Source organism: Diadema antillarum, unplaced genomic scaffold, assembly GCF_040938485.1.
Source record: "Diadema antillarum isolate AM-2024a unplaced genomic scaffold, OU_Dant_1.0 seq00000467_RagTag, whole genome shotgun sequence".
NCBI lineage: Eukaryota > Metazoa > Echinodermata > Echinoidea > Diadematoida > Diadematidae > Diadema > Diadema antillarum.
The window spans coordinates 1,014,595-1,029,718 of record NW_027271437.1 but is presented as its reverse complement, the minus strand read 5'-3'; the positions used below and the strand labels follow the sequence as shown (position 1 = coordinate 1,029,718).

General features: G+C 38.4%; 1 protein-coding gene across 1 annotated transcript; it reads left to right on the top strand.

Moving 5' to 3' along the window:
- The first annotated feature begins 452 nt into the window (after nt 1-452).
- On the top strand, nt 453-13,314 carry LOC139733299 (E3 ubiquitin-protein ligase TRIM50-like). Its single transcript, XM_071644137.1, has 2 exons — nt 453-1,482; nt 13,133-13,314. Exons 1-2 carry the CDS (start codon nt 627-629, stop codon nt 13,312-13,314), a joined length of 1,038 nt encoding a protein of 345 aa, XP_071500238.1. The 5' UTR covers nt 453-626.
- Nucleotides 13,315-15,124: the final 1,810 nt, after the last annotated feature.

Here is a 15,124-nt window from a genome sequence, read left to right as displayed (position 1 = left end):
AAGGGGTTTGGGGAGAGGTGGCAGTATCAAATTTGATTTGCAATATTCTAAGTTGTTGATTTCTTCCACATCTTTTGTGTGAGTAGAACATTGCCATTGTCATTGTCCACATACAATGACCCACTCCCACACTCACACCCACTCACATAACTGCCAGGAAACGATACGGAACAGACGAGTCAGTGTGGATCGTCCTCTCTGCAATCCAGCATTTCAACAATCATTCAGCATGTAGTCAATGTGGAAACCCTTCAACAACGGAGCATGGCCTTTCCCATTTCTCGGTGCTATTGACAATTTCATACAGGATTGAATCGATGGGGATTCCCAACATTATCTCGACGCATTCCGCCCTATTAGCAAATGTGATATAGTGCATTGTATACATCCTTTTATTTGTGCATGCAATAAAGCGCCAACCATTTTGTATGTTCGTTGAGTAGGGGAGAGAGCACAACTGCTATAAAGCCCCAAACAATTCGGTGGTAGCCGAGAGTGCGTTTGTGTCAACGATTTCTTGTGTTAATGAAAGACGTCTTAGCAGCCATCTCCACAAGTTTTGATCATAAAGATCTATCAGTCTGAAGCCAGGTGTGTCAACGTATTGGAAATATAGTATCTACAATATGGCGGCTTACCAAGACGCGATAGCTCATCAACTTAAATGTCCCGTATGCATGGAAACATTCAAAGAAGCAAAGGACCTGTCATGTGGGCACACATTTTGCAAAAAGTGCATAGCTGCTTTAGCTAAAGGTAGACGTAGGATTGTTTGCCCAGAATGTCGCCAAGAGACGTTTATCGAAAGAAATTTGGGAATATCCAAGCTAAAGTCGAATATCTTGGCCAATAGGATGGTCGAGGCACTGAAAAATAAGGATGCCACCGTTGATCACAGAGTTAGACCTACAAAGGAGACAGGACCGGTTTGCAAGAAGCATCAACCTAATCTCATGAAGTATTTTTGCGAAAAATGCCAGGAACTCATCTGCAGCGAGTGTTCGATGGAAAATCACTACAGCCACAGTGTTACGCCAGCGAAGACGGTTGTCTTAACAAGGGCAATGCAAAATATTCTTGACGCCAGTGATGAAACCAAGCAGATGATCAATGATCTCCAACAGAAATACCCTACTGGACACCCTCTCCTGGAATCACGTGTCATCAGAAACAGCAAGAGCAAATTCGACGAGTCGTTCAGATCACTTGCGATCCTACAGCGCGAATTCAACGATAAATTACGGAAAGTGAAGACAGAGGAACTGGCTAAATTTTCTAAATCTCACCAGCGAGGAAAGGAAATGTTAGCTCGTGGCAATGAGGTGGAAATCATCACAAACTACCAGCAGTGGTCAGAAGAGATGAAGGCTAATGACCTACGAGGGTCAATGATCCCGAGTATGGACGTACAGTTTAGAGCTATTGAAGACAAAGCTCACACTTGCCTTACTCACCTCAGAAAACTTGAATCAGTGTTGTCAGGTAAGAAGAAAACAAAAGGGCAATATGCTTCAATAATTCGCACAATGTGAAGTCTTTAAGTATCGGGCAACAAAAGTTTAATCATGATTGAAATGCTGTGCAAGTCGTTCCTCTTTGTCATAGATAGCCCAAATCCAAATTACCTATAGTCTTTCGGAAAACATTTTCTCAGATAAGATCATCTAAACTTAGAAGGTAATTATACGTTAAGATAAAGGAGATAAGTAAATTTTGTAAATCTTACCAGGAAGGAAGGGGTTTGTTAGTCCGTGGTACTAGGTATTCCAAGAAAAAAATATTTCTCATTTTGGATCCTTAAAAAAAACTGTATATAAGATAACACTGATATTGATATAAGCTCTTGCTGAATAGTTTCATTATATTCAAGATTTATTTTGAACTTATTGCTCAGATTTTACTTTATTTTCAACCCTCTGTACAAAACGTTAACTTTGCACAGTGGTCAATTGGTGAGTATGGGAGTGTGTGGTTAACACCCAGACAATGGTCCTGAACAATGGCTATACTCGGGTTTGAATACTAGGTTACATATTCATGAGAAATTCTACTGTCACAGCTAGTCTTTATTCATCCTGAAATGTGTATGCAAGCACATGAAAACATGTGCTTACTATTTTTCATGTGCATGCATTTACCCTTTACCATGAATTCAGACTGTCAGTGCCCATGGCAATCCATCATGAATTGTCATGTACCTTGGAGCAAGAGTCCAGATAGTCAGTAGAGCTCTGAAAAGGTGGTATTCGTGGTATTCATGTCTATATTGTTCAGGATCACTGTAAGCACACACTCACATACACATCATTGGTTCCTGTGCAAAGTTCAGTCTTGAACAGAGGGTTCAAATTCGACCAAAATATCGAACTTAACTTTAAGATTAATCATGAATTTAATGAAAGTGATTCATGCTTTCATATTTAAATCACCTCCAACTAAATTGCACACAATTCAGCTATAACTCATATGAATGTCAGTGATATCTGATATATAGTTTACCAACCATGTAATTAAGGATCAAAAGTTGGAAATGTTTTAACAATTACACAGTATGCCCCCCGAAAAACTGTAATCATTTTCTTAAAATATAGCACCTGAGCTCTATATCACAGAAAAAAAAAACCCATTCAATTTGGTTACGTAGTCACAGAGAAATATGGATTGTTGTAAAACGTGTCATGGGACTGATTTTTCCAAATTTTGCACTCTGATGCTCTTGGAACTGCAAACTAGATTTGGAATTTGTCAAGACTGACAAATTAGGTGATCCGATAAATAAATGATGTGAGATTCTCATCGAAGAAAAAGGGAATCAAACCTGACTACAGATTTAAAATGGAAATAGCATATGTTCTGACCTTTGATCCCACTTTGCACCCCCAAGATTGCATCTGAGCAAAAGTTTGTTAATCTATGAAAAAAATGATTCGTGCGACATGGTCTATACATGTGCAAAATATGTCAAAGGTAGGACAATTAGTTACGAAGATACAGGACGAAGAAACATTTATGACCTTTGACCCTAATGTACCTACAAAAGACGGTGTCTGATGAATCGATTGTTATTTTATGAAATGATGTGCATGACATGGACTAAGCATGTGCAAAATGTGGGGGTGAAAGGGCGTGTTTTGTTGAGCTATTGCAAAGAAAGTCACCGAAAGACAGACATATCTCCCGACATTGAAGTTAAGCTTCAATTTCAAGCAGGTCTTTGGACGTCATCCCGACTTTCAACAAAAATATGGATCTCATGAACGATAGCCAAAAGTTTCATCTACAACATTATTAAAATCTGGTAGAAATTCATTGAAGGATAAATTAGCTAGTGCTCGATAAAAACAGTCATGTCATTTTTCATTTCCAGAAAAAATGTACTCCCATAGAGATAATACCTCATTTGCACAGCCAAAATTGCGTCCGACCAGAGCGTCGTTATTTTACAAAATGATCCATCTATTGAGGTCCATGTGTGTGCAAAATATGACGGTGATACCATATACACTAATGAGATTACAGAATGAAGTATATTTGACATTTGAACCCACGTTACTCAGCCAAGATGGCGTCTGAGCAAAAAGTTGTTAATTTGTGAAATGATTCTTGCAACATGTTCCTTATGAGTGCAAAATTTGGGAAAGATATGACTTGTATTTACCAAGATACAGGATTAAACACTTTTGACATTTGACCCTAATTTACCTACCCAAGATGGTGTCGGAGAAAGTAGGTGTTATGTAATGAAATGATGTTCGTGACATGAACTAAACATGTGCAAAATATGGGGTTGATAGCCATTGTTTACTTTTGATCTATTGCACAGAAAGTGAAAGAAAGAAAGTAAAATAAAAAAAGTTGAGTTATTGTATAGAAATTTGGAGGAGAAGCATAAAAAAAAATCAGAAAAAGATAAAGTCAGGAAGGGAGAATAAGACTAACTAAAAAAAGAAGAAGAAAAAAAGTGTTTAAGAAAAAGCAAAAAGCAGGGGTGAGCATCGAACCTGGGACCTTTAGATTAAAACTCGGATGCGCTATCCACTGAGCTATTTCATCCCCATAGGCTCTGTGTATTAAGCAAAATGACGCTACATCGAAGCCAAATGTCAATTTTAACCAAGTTTTTCGACGTAATCCCAACATTGTATGACAAAAGGTCCAGAGTCTCCAAAGTCCAAAGTCTCAACTACAACATATTAAAATCTGGGAGAAATTCACTGAAGGATAAGTGAGCTAGGCCTCGTAAAAGATAGTCCTGTCAATTTTCATTTCCAGAAAAACTGCACTCCCATAGAGATAACACGTAAACTGGTCAAATTTGACAAGGTTACTTTCAATCTGTTTTTACGAGAGGTTGCCGTCATCCGATCAAAATTTTTACACACACTAATGAAAAAGCATTTCATAAGCTACAACATGCTGAAATCTGGGTGAAAATTGTTGAAGGATAAGTGAGATACGCTCGAGTAAACTTGAAATTTGATGACGTCATTTTGAAAATTTACTTTTTTTATTTTGTTGAGAAATTTGACATCTTTTAATCATTTTTCCAACATCGCCAAACAATCAATTGACATGTACAACTCATCAGCTTTCAGAATATGTAGGGAAGGGGGGGGGGGACGGTCACCGTCCATCCTGACGAGTAAAATGATATTTAAAATTGGCGGTTTTTTGGCATAGTTGCACTGTATTTCGCCACTGACGCGCGCGCGGAATTTCAACATTGACGGACCCGTATGACTTTATATGGAGTCGGATTGACTTGGAACTTGGTAGAATAATTTCTTGACATTTCAGACATCCGATATGCATGTGAAAAAACGGGAAATTGCTATTGTATACGAGCTGGGCTCGCGTATATGCGTGCGCGCGTACGCGTCCGTCCATTTTTTTTTTTGAAAAATGCTCCAAATGATCTGAAGCGTGTGCAGAAAAATATTGAGCTCGATTGAACCATGTCGACATTTCAACAAGCGCGTACGCGTATATAGTGTAGAGATGACTTTTGAGACTATGAGTAGAAAGAGCTTGACTTCACTTATACGACGTAAATTTCATTGAGAAATTCCATTCAGTTAATGAGATATGAATGAGAATGTGATTTCAGATAATGACGTCATAGTAACGTCACGGTCGACTGATCACAATGATTTTATTAGATCTGTCGTCTTTTGGACATGATACATACTAGGTGTTTCAAAAAACATTTCCCACTTTTGATCATAAATATTTCAAAAACTATTCATTCAATAAAACTGTCATTGATATGAGTAATAGCTGGATAGTGTACAATTTGGTTGAAGGTAATTTGCACGTGAAAGCATAAATCTGTTTCATTAAATCTAAGATTGATTTTGAAGTAAGGTTTCAGATATTGGTCAAATCTTAACCCTCTGTACAAAAATTGAACTTTGCACAGGAACCGATGATGTGTATGTGAGTGTGTGCTGACAATGGCCCTGAACAATGGACATGCCTGAACCACCTGTTGGCTAGGTGTCAGTCTGGCGCTCCCTGGCACATGAATGCTTAATCAATGATTCATGTGGATTGCCCTGGGCACTGCTAGTCTGAATTCATGCACGGTAAAGTGCTTGCAAACACCACATTTCATTCTAGCTGGCAATCATTTTCAAATTTTGCTTCTGACATATCACTAAATTTGGGATATGAATAAGCATAAATGATCTAAAGTTCCTCATTTTAATACAACTGTCTACTATTTAAATAGTCTGACAAATTTTTCGCTTTTTCGATAAAAAGAGATCATTTTTGGTAAAGAGTTCAGCAGCATTTATCATTGGGGTGATTTGTTTCAGAGTAGATTTATTTAAGGCTCCATATACACAAGTGTATACTCTAATTGATTTTCTTTACTTCCTGTCACCACGTTTACGATAGAACAGAAGGTATTCATTGTACAATGTAAATTTGTTTTTCAGAAGTAGGGAGAGCACTGACGAGACTCAACGACAGTATCGACAGGCGTTTGACTTTACACAGATACTGCCAGAGGCTGAATAAAGACTAGCTGTGATAGTGGGATTTCTCATGAATGAATAATGAAGCATTCAAACCCTGGCCATTGTTCAGGACCATTGTCAGGGTGTTAACCACACACTCCCATACACACCCATTGACCCCTGTGCAAAGTGAAATTTTGTACAGAGGGTTGAAAACAGAGCAAAGTCTGGAACCTAACTGTGAAATTAATCATGGATTTCATGAAACTTATTTATGCTTTCATATTCAAACCACCTTCAACCAAATTGTACACTATTCAGCTATCACTCATATCAATGACAGTGTTATCTGATATATAGTTTTTGAATTATTAAGAATCAAAAGTGGGAAATGTTTTTTGAAACACCTAGTATAAGTAATGGTATAATTTTGAAATTGAGAGGATACTCGGATCACCTAATTAATGTGTGAACAGAATTAATGGTCAGAACTTGGAGAGAAAGGATTCCTGGCATGCTCTACAGAAATCCTTATTTCTCTTTGACCTCTGAAGAAAATCAGATGGGGTTTTCTGTATGATGTGGGCAATGAGTGATAGTTTCCACCCCCGAAATTGTAATTGGATTGATTACATAATTCACTATTTTAAAGTTAACATTGCGGAGGGTACCGCTGTAATTTCTTTTTGGGACATACGGTACACATACGTACATGGAGCACAGTGATGGCTAACTATACACAGCCCAGTCGCTGTACGTAGGTACGTAGCGACAGGGCTGTACAGTCGGGACCACCCACCACGAAGAGAGTACCACAACGATCGCATTGCGATCGCTTTGAATTTTGATACTCTAGATCATTTTTGTGACCTCAAACTCTTCTAATACAATCTTCAATAATGAGACTCTATATCTATGCTATCAATATTCAAATTCACGTTATGCAACTTACCGAAATTGATGATTATATCCAGCATGTCCTAACGGTACATCATCTTTCACGCCAGACCAATTCTAATATCGGGAGGTCACGTGATGTGAATGCCCTTTCAAAAGGTCGCGCTGTCGACCGTGTGCTGGTACACTCAAGCAGCGCACGCACGCATAAGATCTCTCCGCTCCGTTGGGCAGTACGCATGCGCATAATTCGCAGAGGTCAAGGCGTCATTTTGAATTGTGCAACGATGAACCCCGACGGTCAGGAATTGCGCCAGAAAGAATTTGTTGTTGTTATTGTTCCACGGACTTATCGCGAGGGCTCTCTATGGACCCGGTGTGGCGAACAATGTTGCTGTAATACAAGCATGTATTTAACGTGAGTAACGTATACTGTTTTTCGGAGAAACGTATAAATTTTCAAAAGTTTTGTAGTTGTGTTGAGGTTCCCCACTTTGAAGCTGCATGCCTCGACTGTCAGACGCTGTATTCGCACACAGCGTACTAACAGCGTCTGGTCGGGCTAGATGGTCGCTCTATAGCGAGCGTATCACGGACCTCTACGTTTTTGCATCTCATTTTCAATTTGTCTAGATGTTATCCACGGACTGTACGTGTAGCCACACTTGCGCAACCTAGTTCCTAGTTGAGGGGATGTTTTTAGTTTCAGTTTTGTTTTTTGTACTTGTTCGCATTTTGGTATCTAGAGTGACGAACTAGGCAGAGCCGTATAGACTGCAGTTTTCTCGATTTTCTTTATCCGTCCATTATTTTCATCATGTAAATATCAACTATCTACACGTCATGCACTTACCAGGGACTGACTACCATATAACGTAAGTGGGAACTGCTGTCTCATCACCATTTTTAATGCCGAGTCATTCTACTCTGCCAACTCTTGCCTCATTGTCGTTATGCATTGCTCCCAGTGATTGAAGTTGATGTGTGGTTCCGCGGTGAAATCTGCAGATCCCTGCTACACTGTACCACGCCGCGCACGCCCGCCAACTTGCCCTCTAGAACCTATACGACTTCTCTGAACCGTTGTGTATCCTTGCTTTCCCTGTGACATATATATTAGTCGTCATCATGCCTTCAACCAAGAAATCTGCTGATCTATCAATTGCTACTATCGGAGACGAACTTCTGGGAAGTAAATGACGGATTTCTTGCCAAAATGCATGAGATCATCAAAACAGTAGTCAAGGAGGTTGTTGAGGCGACGTCAAAATCATTCTCTGACGACATAGAAAAGAACACCGGCCAGATACATGACCTATAGTACAACTACAGGAGAAAAGAAAGGAGATCGACTCCCTGTCATCCCAGTTGACATCTGGTGAACACGTACTGGCTCTCTTCTTCGGATCATCAACTATTCATGCATGACCTGCAGCAGTATTCGAGAAGGAATTCACTTCGAATCTTCGGCTTGAAGGAATCTCGTAGTGAATCAACTGGACAGCTAGCCCTTGGTGTACTCCGCGAGCGTCTAGGTCTAGAGATCTCTGCGACAGACATCGACAGATGTCATCGTGTAAGCAAGACACAGGATGGTAAGCACCGCGGTATCCTCGTGAAATTCTGCAGCTAGAAAACACGGAACAAGGTAATCATTGCTCGAAGGAAGCTAAAGGGCAGTGGTATCTCGATCGAGGAGGACCTGACAGCCAAAAATCAAGAGCTCTACAGGAAAGTTTACACAAGCAAGAAGTGCATGGACATCTGATGGCAGAATCTTCACACAATTGAAGACACAATGGGGTCAGCCATCGCCCAGAACAATTATCTCCTCAGCCAGCGACTGTAATCGTATACAGTTGTAATGTATGATATGTCCTGAAAGGTTGACCTGGTATATAGTGTATTTTGTGCTCTTACGTCATGTCATTACTCCTATATTTTTATATGTATTGATTTTAGATTGTATCAGTAAGGGTCATGACGTACATGTAGGTCCCTAGCAAGTATCTTTTTATGCCCATTCTATAGCAAATTTTGAACTCTTGTACAATCTTTGATTAGTATTCTATTCTATTAGTTTTCAGTGTAACTGCCCTGTTTTAATCCTCTGTGTCTCTTGCCCTCAGTATTTCTTACAATGAAGGCACGTGCGTATTTTGATATAATCGCCATTGTGCAATTCAGTGACAGGCTAGTACGGATTGTTATTTGCAGGCAAACTCCTACGTTTTACAGCATACATTTTCTCCATTGTTTTTTTCATTCTGTACATAAGCAGACTTCTCTTTATTCAGGAATGGATAATCGGTTCGGTGTAAAAATGTCAGAGGGAAAAATGTAAGAGGTAAGAATGTCAGAGGTAAAAATGTCAGGTAAAAATGGCAGAGGAAAAAATGGCAGAGGTAAAAATGGCAGAGGTAAAAATGGCAGGGGTAAAAATGGCAGAGGTAAAAATGGCAGAGGTAAAAATGTCAGGGGTAGAAATGGCAGAGGTAAAAATGACAGAGGTAGAAATGAAAGAGGTAACATGGCAGAGGTAAAAATGTCAGAGGTAAAAATGTAAGGGGCAAAATTGCAGAGGTAAAAATGGCAGAGGTAAGATTGGCAGAGGTAAAAATGTCAGAGGTAATAATGTCAGAGGTAAAAATGTCAGAGGTAATTATGTTTACCTCTGACATTTTCACCTCTGCCATTTTTACCTCTGCCAAATAACTATAATTAAATTATTATAACAGGCCCTTTATTATTTTTATTGTACATAAATGATATACAAATTGTTAGTAGTAACTTGAGTTCAGTTATTTTTGCTGATGATACAAATGTATTTATATCTCGTAGAAACGCCACCCAAGTAACATCTATCATAGCAACTGAAATACCCAAACTTGAGCAATGATTTTTATCAAATAAGTTGTTGAGTAATATGAAGAAAACAAATTGCATAGTATTTAAACAGCAAAATTAGAGAATAGCAGATGATATAGCCGATATTGTTATAAATATTCAAAAGGTATGCGAGTTTCTTGTACGTCATTTCTTGGTGTTATGTTAAATTAACATCATATTTGGGCGCTCATATAGATGATGTTTTGCATAAAATATCCTGTGCAACAGGTGTGATTTATAGGATAAGACATCTTTTATCGTGAAGGATTTTATCATATATTCATAACACAACTTTATTGCCACATTTAACATATTGTTCAATGATCTTGGGTCAATGTGCAAAATCTCTCTTAATTCGTGTGCTCACATTTCAGAAAAGGTCATTACGTGCAATAACAAATTCTCACGCTTCAACACCTTCCCAACCTCTGCTTAAAAAGCTCCAGCTTCTTACTGTATTTGATATATGTAAATTACAAACCGCCTCATTTATATGTGTACTCGTAAGTTATGACCCCTCTGTCTTTGACGATATGTTGAAATATACGAGTTTGGAAATAAAATGTATGTGCCTGATGAAATGAAGTTATGTCCTTCCCTTGCCTCTTTTAAACGTAGATATAAAAGATTTTTGTTGAATAATCATAATTGAAGTTTCTTCAGAAATTTTATCAAACGTTCATGTAATGTCTGTAATGTGTAATTTTTACATATTTTTCACTCACAGTTTGCCTGTTTTTATTTTTTTTAATCCTCTTTCTTTTCCTTCTTTTAAGCGTATCTTATGATGTTCATACGGTAAAATCTTAAGTGGGAGTCCAGCCGTAGCAAGCCCAATGACCTCTGCTGACTCCTCCATTTTCTCTCTTACAATTTCCTTTTTTCACAATCTTTTTTTTTTTTCCCTCTCCATTGTGCTTGTCTTTCTTGTACATGTATATTGTTACCGGATGTAATATTATTATCTTCACCTTGTTCTTTGTTACATGTATTTTAATGAGAATTTGGAGATAAACGAAATGAAATGAAATGAAATGAAATGATATACCATCTGGACTCTGATGATTGATGTGCATTTAACTGAGATATTAAAAAACAAGGGACCAACTTTTTATCAGGATAGCTGTATTTTTGATATCTCAGGCATTTCACTACCAACTTTCTTCAAACTAATTATAATTTTCTCTTGGAGGTATGTATTCTTTCAGCAGCCAATAGAGGTTCTCATAACTCACACAAAAAAAGTTGAAAACCTGATGCCCTACCTCAATCAAAACTGTAACATCCCTTTGATACTGCATAAGGCACTTCATGACGTATTCATTTCCAAGTAGTTTGATTATAGGTGTGAGTTTCTTCAGTTCGTCTCTCTCTACAAATTAAATTTGTTAAGATCGCAACCGCTGATCTGTAAATCAACATACATGTCGGAAAAAAGGAACCAAAGCATGCAGTTGCGATCTTAACAAATTTGATTATAGAGGGAGACAAACTGAAGAAACTCACACCTGAACCTTCACCCTTCTGAATAATATCTTTCTTTCAGTTTGGTTAAACCTTCCAAAGAAATTAGAACGACACAATCGGACAATGTGAGTTAGTTCAAATATGCATAATAATATATAGGTTTTTCTTTCTTTTCCAAACTTCCGTTTAATGATTCCGTTTAATATTTTTTTCGTTCGATTTCATCCCAAGAAATCTTGAATTTGCCAATGCTCGTTTCAAATTCGTCTTTTGTCGATCATTTCTGAACAAAGTCTATTAAATTGAGTCATTTGTCACACATTCTCGTCATTTACAAGTCAAATTCGTCTGTCACACTCGATGCAAACATAACAGCAAAAGCAATTTCGCAATCAATTTAGCGATCATTTTAGGTGGGATGGGGTATTCGTGTGTGTATGTTGCCCCTAAATGTCCAAAAAAGTGACGGTTGCAGGAAAAAATTAAATAACCAAGAAACCACAACAGGAAAGATATCAGATGAAATTGATTAAGAATTTGAGGAAAATGATCGCTAAAAAATGAAACTGCTTTTGCTGTTATGTGTGCAGCGAGTATGACGTATGAATTTGAATATAACGAGAATGTGTGGCAAAGGCTAAATTGAATAGACTTTCTTCGAAAAAAATCGGCAAAAGACGATTTTGAACCTAGGATTGGCATGTGCCAAGTTTCTCAGGCCATAATTGAACTACGATTAATTTGAGTGAAAAAAAAGTATGAAAATGAATGGGAAAACCTATACTATGAACGTATGAATAGTGCAGGGGGTAATAAAGAGGTTTTGGGTACGCACTGAATTAGGCACCTTTCCTCAGAGGCTCAGACAAGGTGATATGAGCCTCTATCCCTCTTTCAGTTAGATCTCGGACCACTGATTTTTGCGCAGCTTGTGTTTTATTTGCTGTCCTATGATTATGTTTGAAAAATATTTTCTATACCCCCGATCATTAAATGTCCCTTTTTCCTTATTGTCGTTCCAAGTTGTATGCGCGCCCCTTAACCTGTTCTTCACAATATGCTTCTATTCGCAACTGTGCTTAACAAGCTTGGATTTAAGTAGGTTGCATCCTATTTCTCTATAGCATTTTCAAATTTGTAATTGAAACTCCATAATAAAAGAATCATATTGTTACTCCTAAATGGTGAAATGTGACCTTTTGCAGGAAAATTTAAATTACCAGGAAACCACAACAGAAATGTATGAGATGAATTTCGAGTAAAATTTGACGAAAATGATCGCTGAAAGACGAAATTACTGTATATGTTATGTATGGAGCGAATATGTCGGACGAATCTGAATTGTAAATAACCAGAATGTGTGACAACGTGAATGAATACACTTTGTTCAAAATGATAAAAAAGGGACGAATTTGGAACTAGGATCGGCACATTCCAGATTTCTTGTGCCGAAATTGAACTACAAATATATTAAATTGAACTTTTAAGAAATTAAAATGACCGGGAAAATCTATACTGTATAAGTAATAAAGACATCCGCCAGAAGTTATATAAGCTGGTAAACTTTACCTTTTCTTTTGAAGCTGTGATGTTTGCTATCTCCAAACATTACTGACTTTTTGACCTTTTTGACGTTTTCTTGAAGTGACTGACTGTAAATATCCAGATAATCAATCAGGTCATTTATACGCATTAAGAAGCTTAACAGATATGTTATAAACATTTCGACTTTATTTTTAATTTGGAGGTTATCAGTTTTACTCATCACTTCTGCAATAAAAGTGATCGTAAATGTAAATATATATATATATATATATATATATATATATATATATATATAGCATAACAAAATGATACTGTTACTGTATTATTGTGGCATACAATTCATTCTTCTCATATTATTGTGTATTCAACAGAACTTTGCAAAAGGAGAAACATCGATACCTGGGACCAACCCCAACCTTCTATCAGGAGTAGGGAGTCCATAAGGCCAAAGTTACCCAACCATGGTCCTGGGGCCAAAAGACCATTAAACAGACCCACCAAAGATCCCGAGAAGCCAGGCCCCTGGGAGCAACTTTTTTCACAGGGGTGCTGAACCCCTGACCCATCGTCGGTTGCCGGATCATGAGTAGCGTTTCAGTAAATGGGGGGGGGGGGGGGGGGGGGGGGGGGGGGGGGGGGGGGGGGGGGGGGGGCAGGGGGAGGTGAAGGGACGGGATGGGGCCATCGAAACGAGGTGAGAAAGCCCTCCACCACACAAGGAACTTTTCCACTCTTAGTGAAATTCAACACACTTTATGTGGTAAATTTTGAAATTCTTCAATCAAAAAAAAAAGTGAATACTCGTGGACTATGTTCATGGATGAATTGTTGAATGAGGTATCTGTTATCTCTTGATTCATGCGTGTGTGTCTTCACTTTGTATAAGTCCATGGAAGGGGACCTACGGGGGAGGGTGTGAGAGGGGGTATCCCCCTCCCACACTGGAGACGTTTTGAATTTTCACACATGAAATTCAGCGATCTGGTGCACACTTTTGATGAAATTTCTTAACAAGTAAAATAAAACATTAACAGAAATGTGAATGACCATTAAATCGGATTACAATCAACTCTTGTTCCGTGTGTGCGTCATCACTGTGATTAGGTATCCCCTCCCACCCCAGTGAAATTTTGAATTTTCATTCCTGAAATTCAGTGATCTGGCACACACTTTCGGTGAATTTTTTTAAAAGTATGAAAATAAAATATTCACAGAAATGTGAATGACCAATACATTGGGTTACAATCAACTCTTGTTCCGTGTGTGCGTCATCACTGTGAAATAACTGTATGGAAGTTGATAAGGCGGGGATGGGAGGTGGCTACCATGCAACGGAGATTTTGCATTTGTAGAATTTAATTACAACGATATGATGCACAATCTTGGTGGACTATCCCCATATTTGTATCAGAGAATCGTTTGTTGGTCTTTACTTTGTATAAGTCCATGGAAGGGGACCTAAGGGGGGAAGGGTGTGGGAGGGCATATACCCTCCCACACAAGGGAGATTTTGGATTTTCAGACCTGAAATTCCGCGATCTGGTGCACACTTTTGGTGAAATTTAAAAAAAAAAAGTATGAAAGGTAAATATTCACAGAAATGTGAATGTCCATTAAATCAGGGTATGATCAGCTCTTATTCTGGATGTGCGTCATCACTATGTAATAACTGTATGGAAGTTGATGAGGCGAGGATGGGAGGGGTAGCCAGGCCCCTTCAACACGATTGAACTTTTGCATTTTTAGAATTGAAATACAATGATCTGATGCACATTCTTGGTGGAATATTTCGAAAGTTGTATCAGCGTTCGTGTGTGTGGATCTTCACTTTGTATAAGTTCATGGAAGGGTACATAAAGGGGGAGGGTGTGGGAGGGGGTATCCCCCCTCCCACACGAAGGAGATTTTGAGATTTCAGACCTCAAATTCAGCGATCTGGTGCACACTTTTGGTGAAATTTAAAAAAAAAGTATTAAAAATAGATATTCACAGAAATGTGAATGACCATTAAATCGGGGTATAATCAGCTCTTGTTCTGCATGTGCAGCATCACTGTGTAATAAATGTATGGAAGTTGAGGAGGCGGGGTTGGGAGGGGTAGACCCCTCTCACACGACGGAGCTTTTGCATTTTTTAGAATTGAAATACAATGTACAATGATCTGATGCAAAATCTAGGTGGAATATCCTGGAATTTGTTTCAGACAAGTGTAGTAAGTCATCTATGGAGGGCGACCAAGCGGGGGAAGGATGTGGGAGGATGTATCCCCTTCCTACATGAGAAAGCTTTCGCATCTTTATGATTGTGATTCAAAGTTGTGGAATTTCTGGCGCACACTTTTGACTTAATATGTTATGTAATGT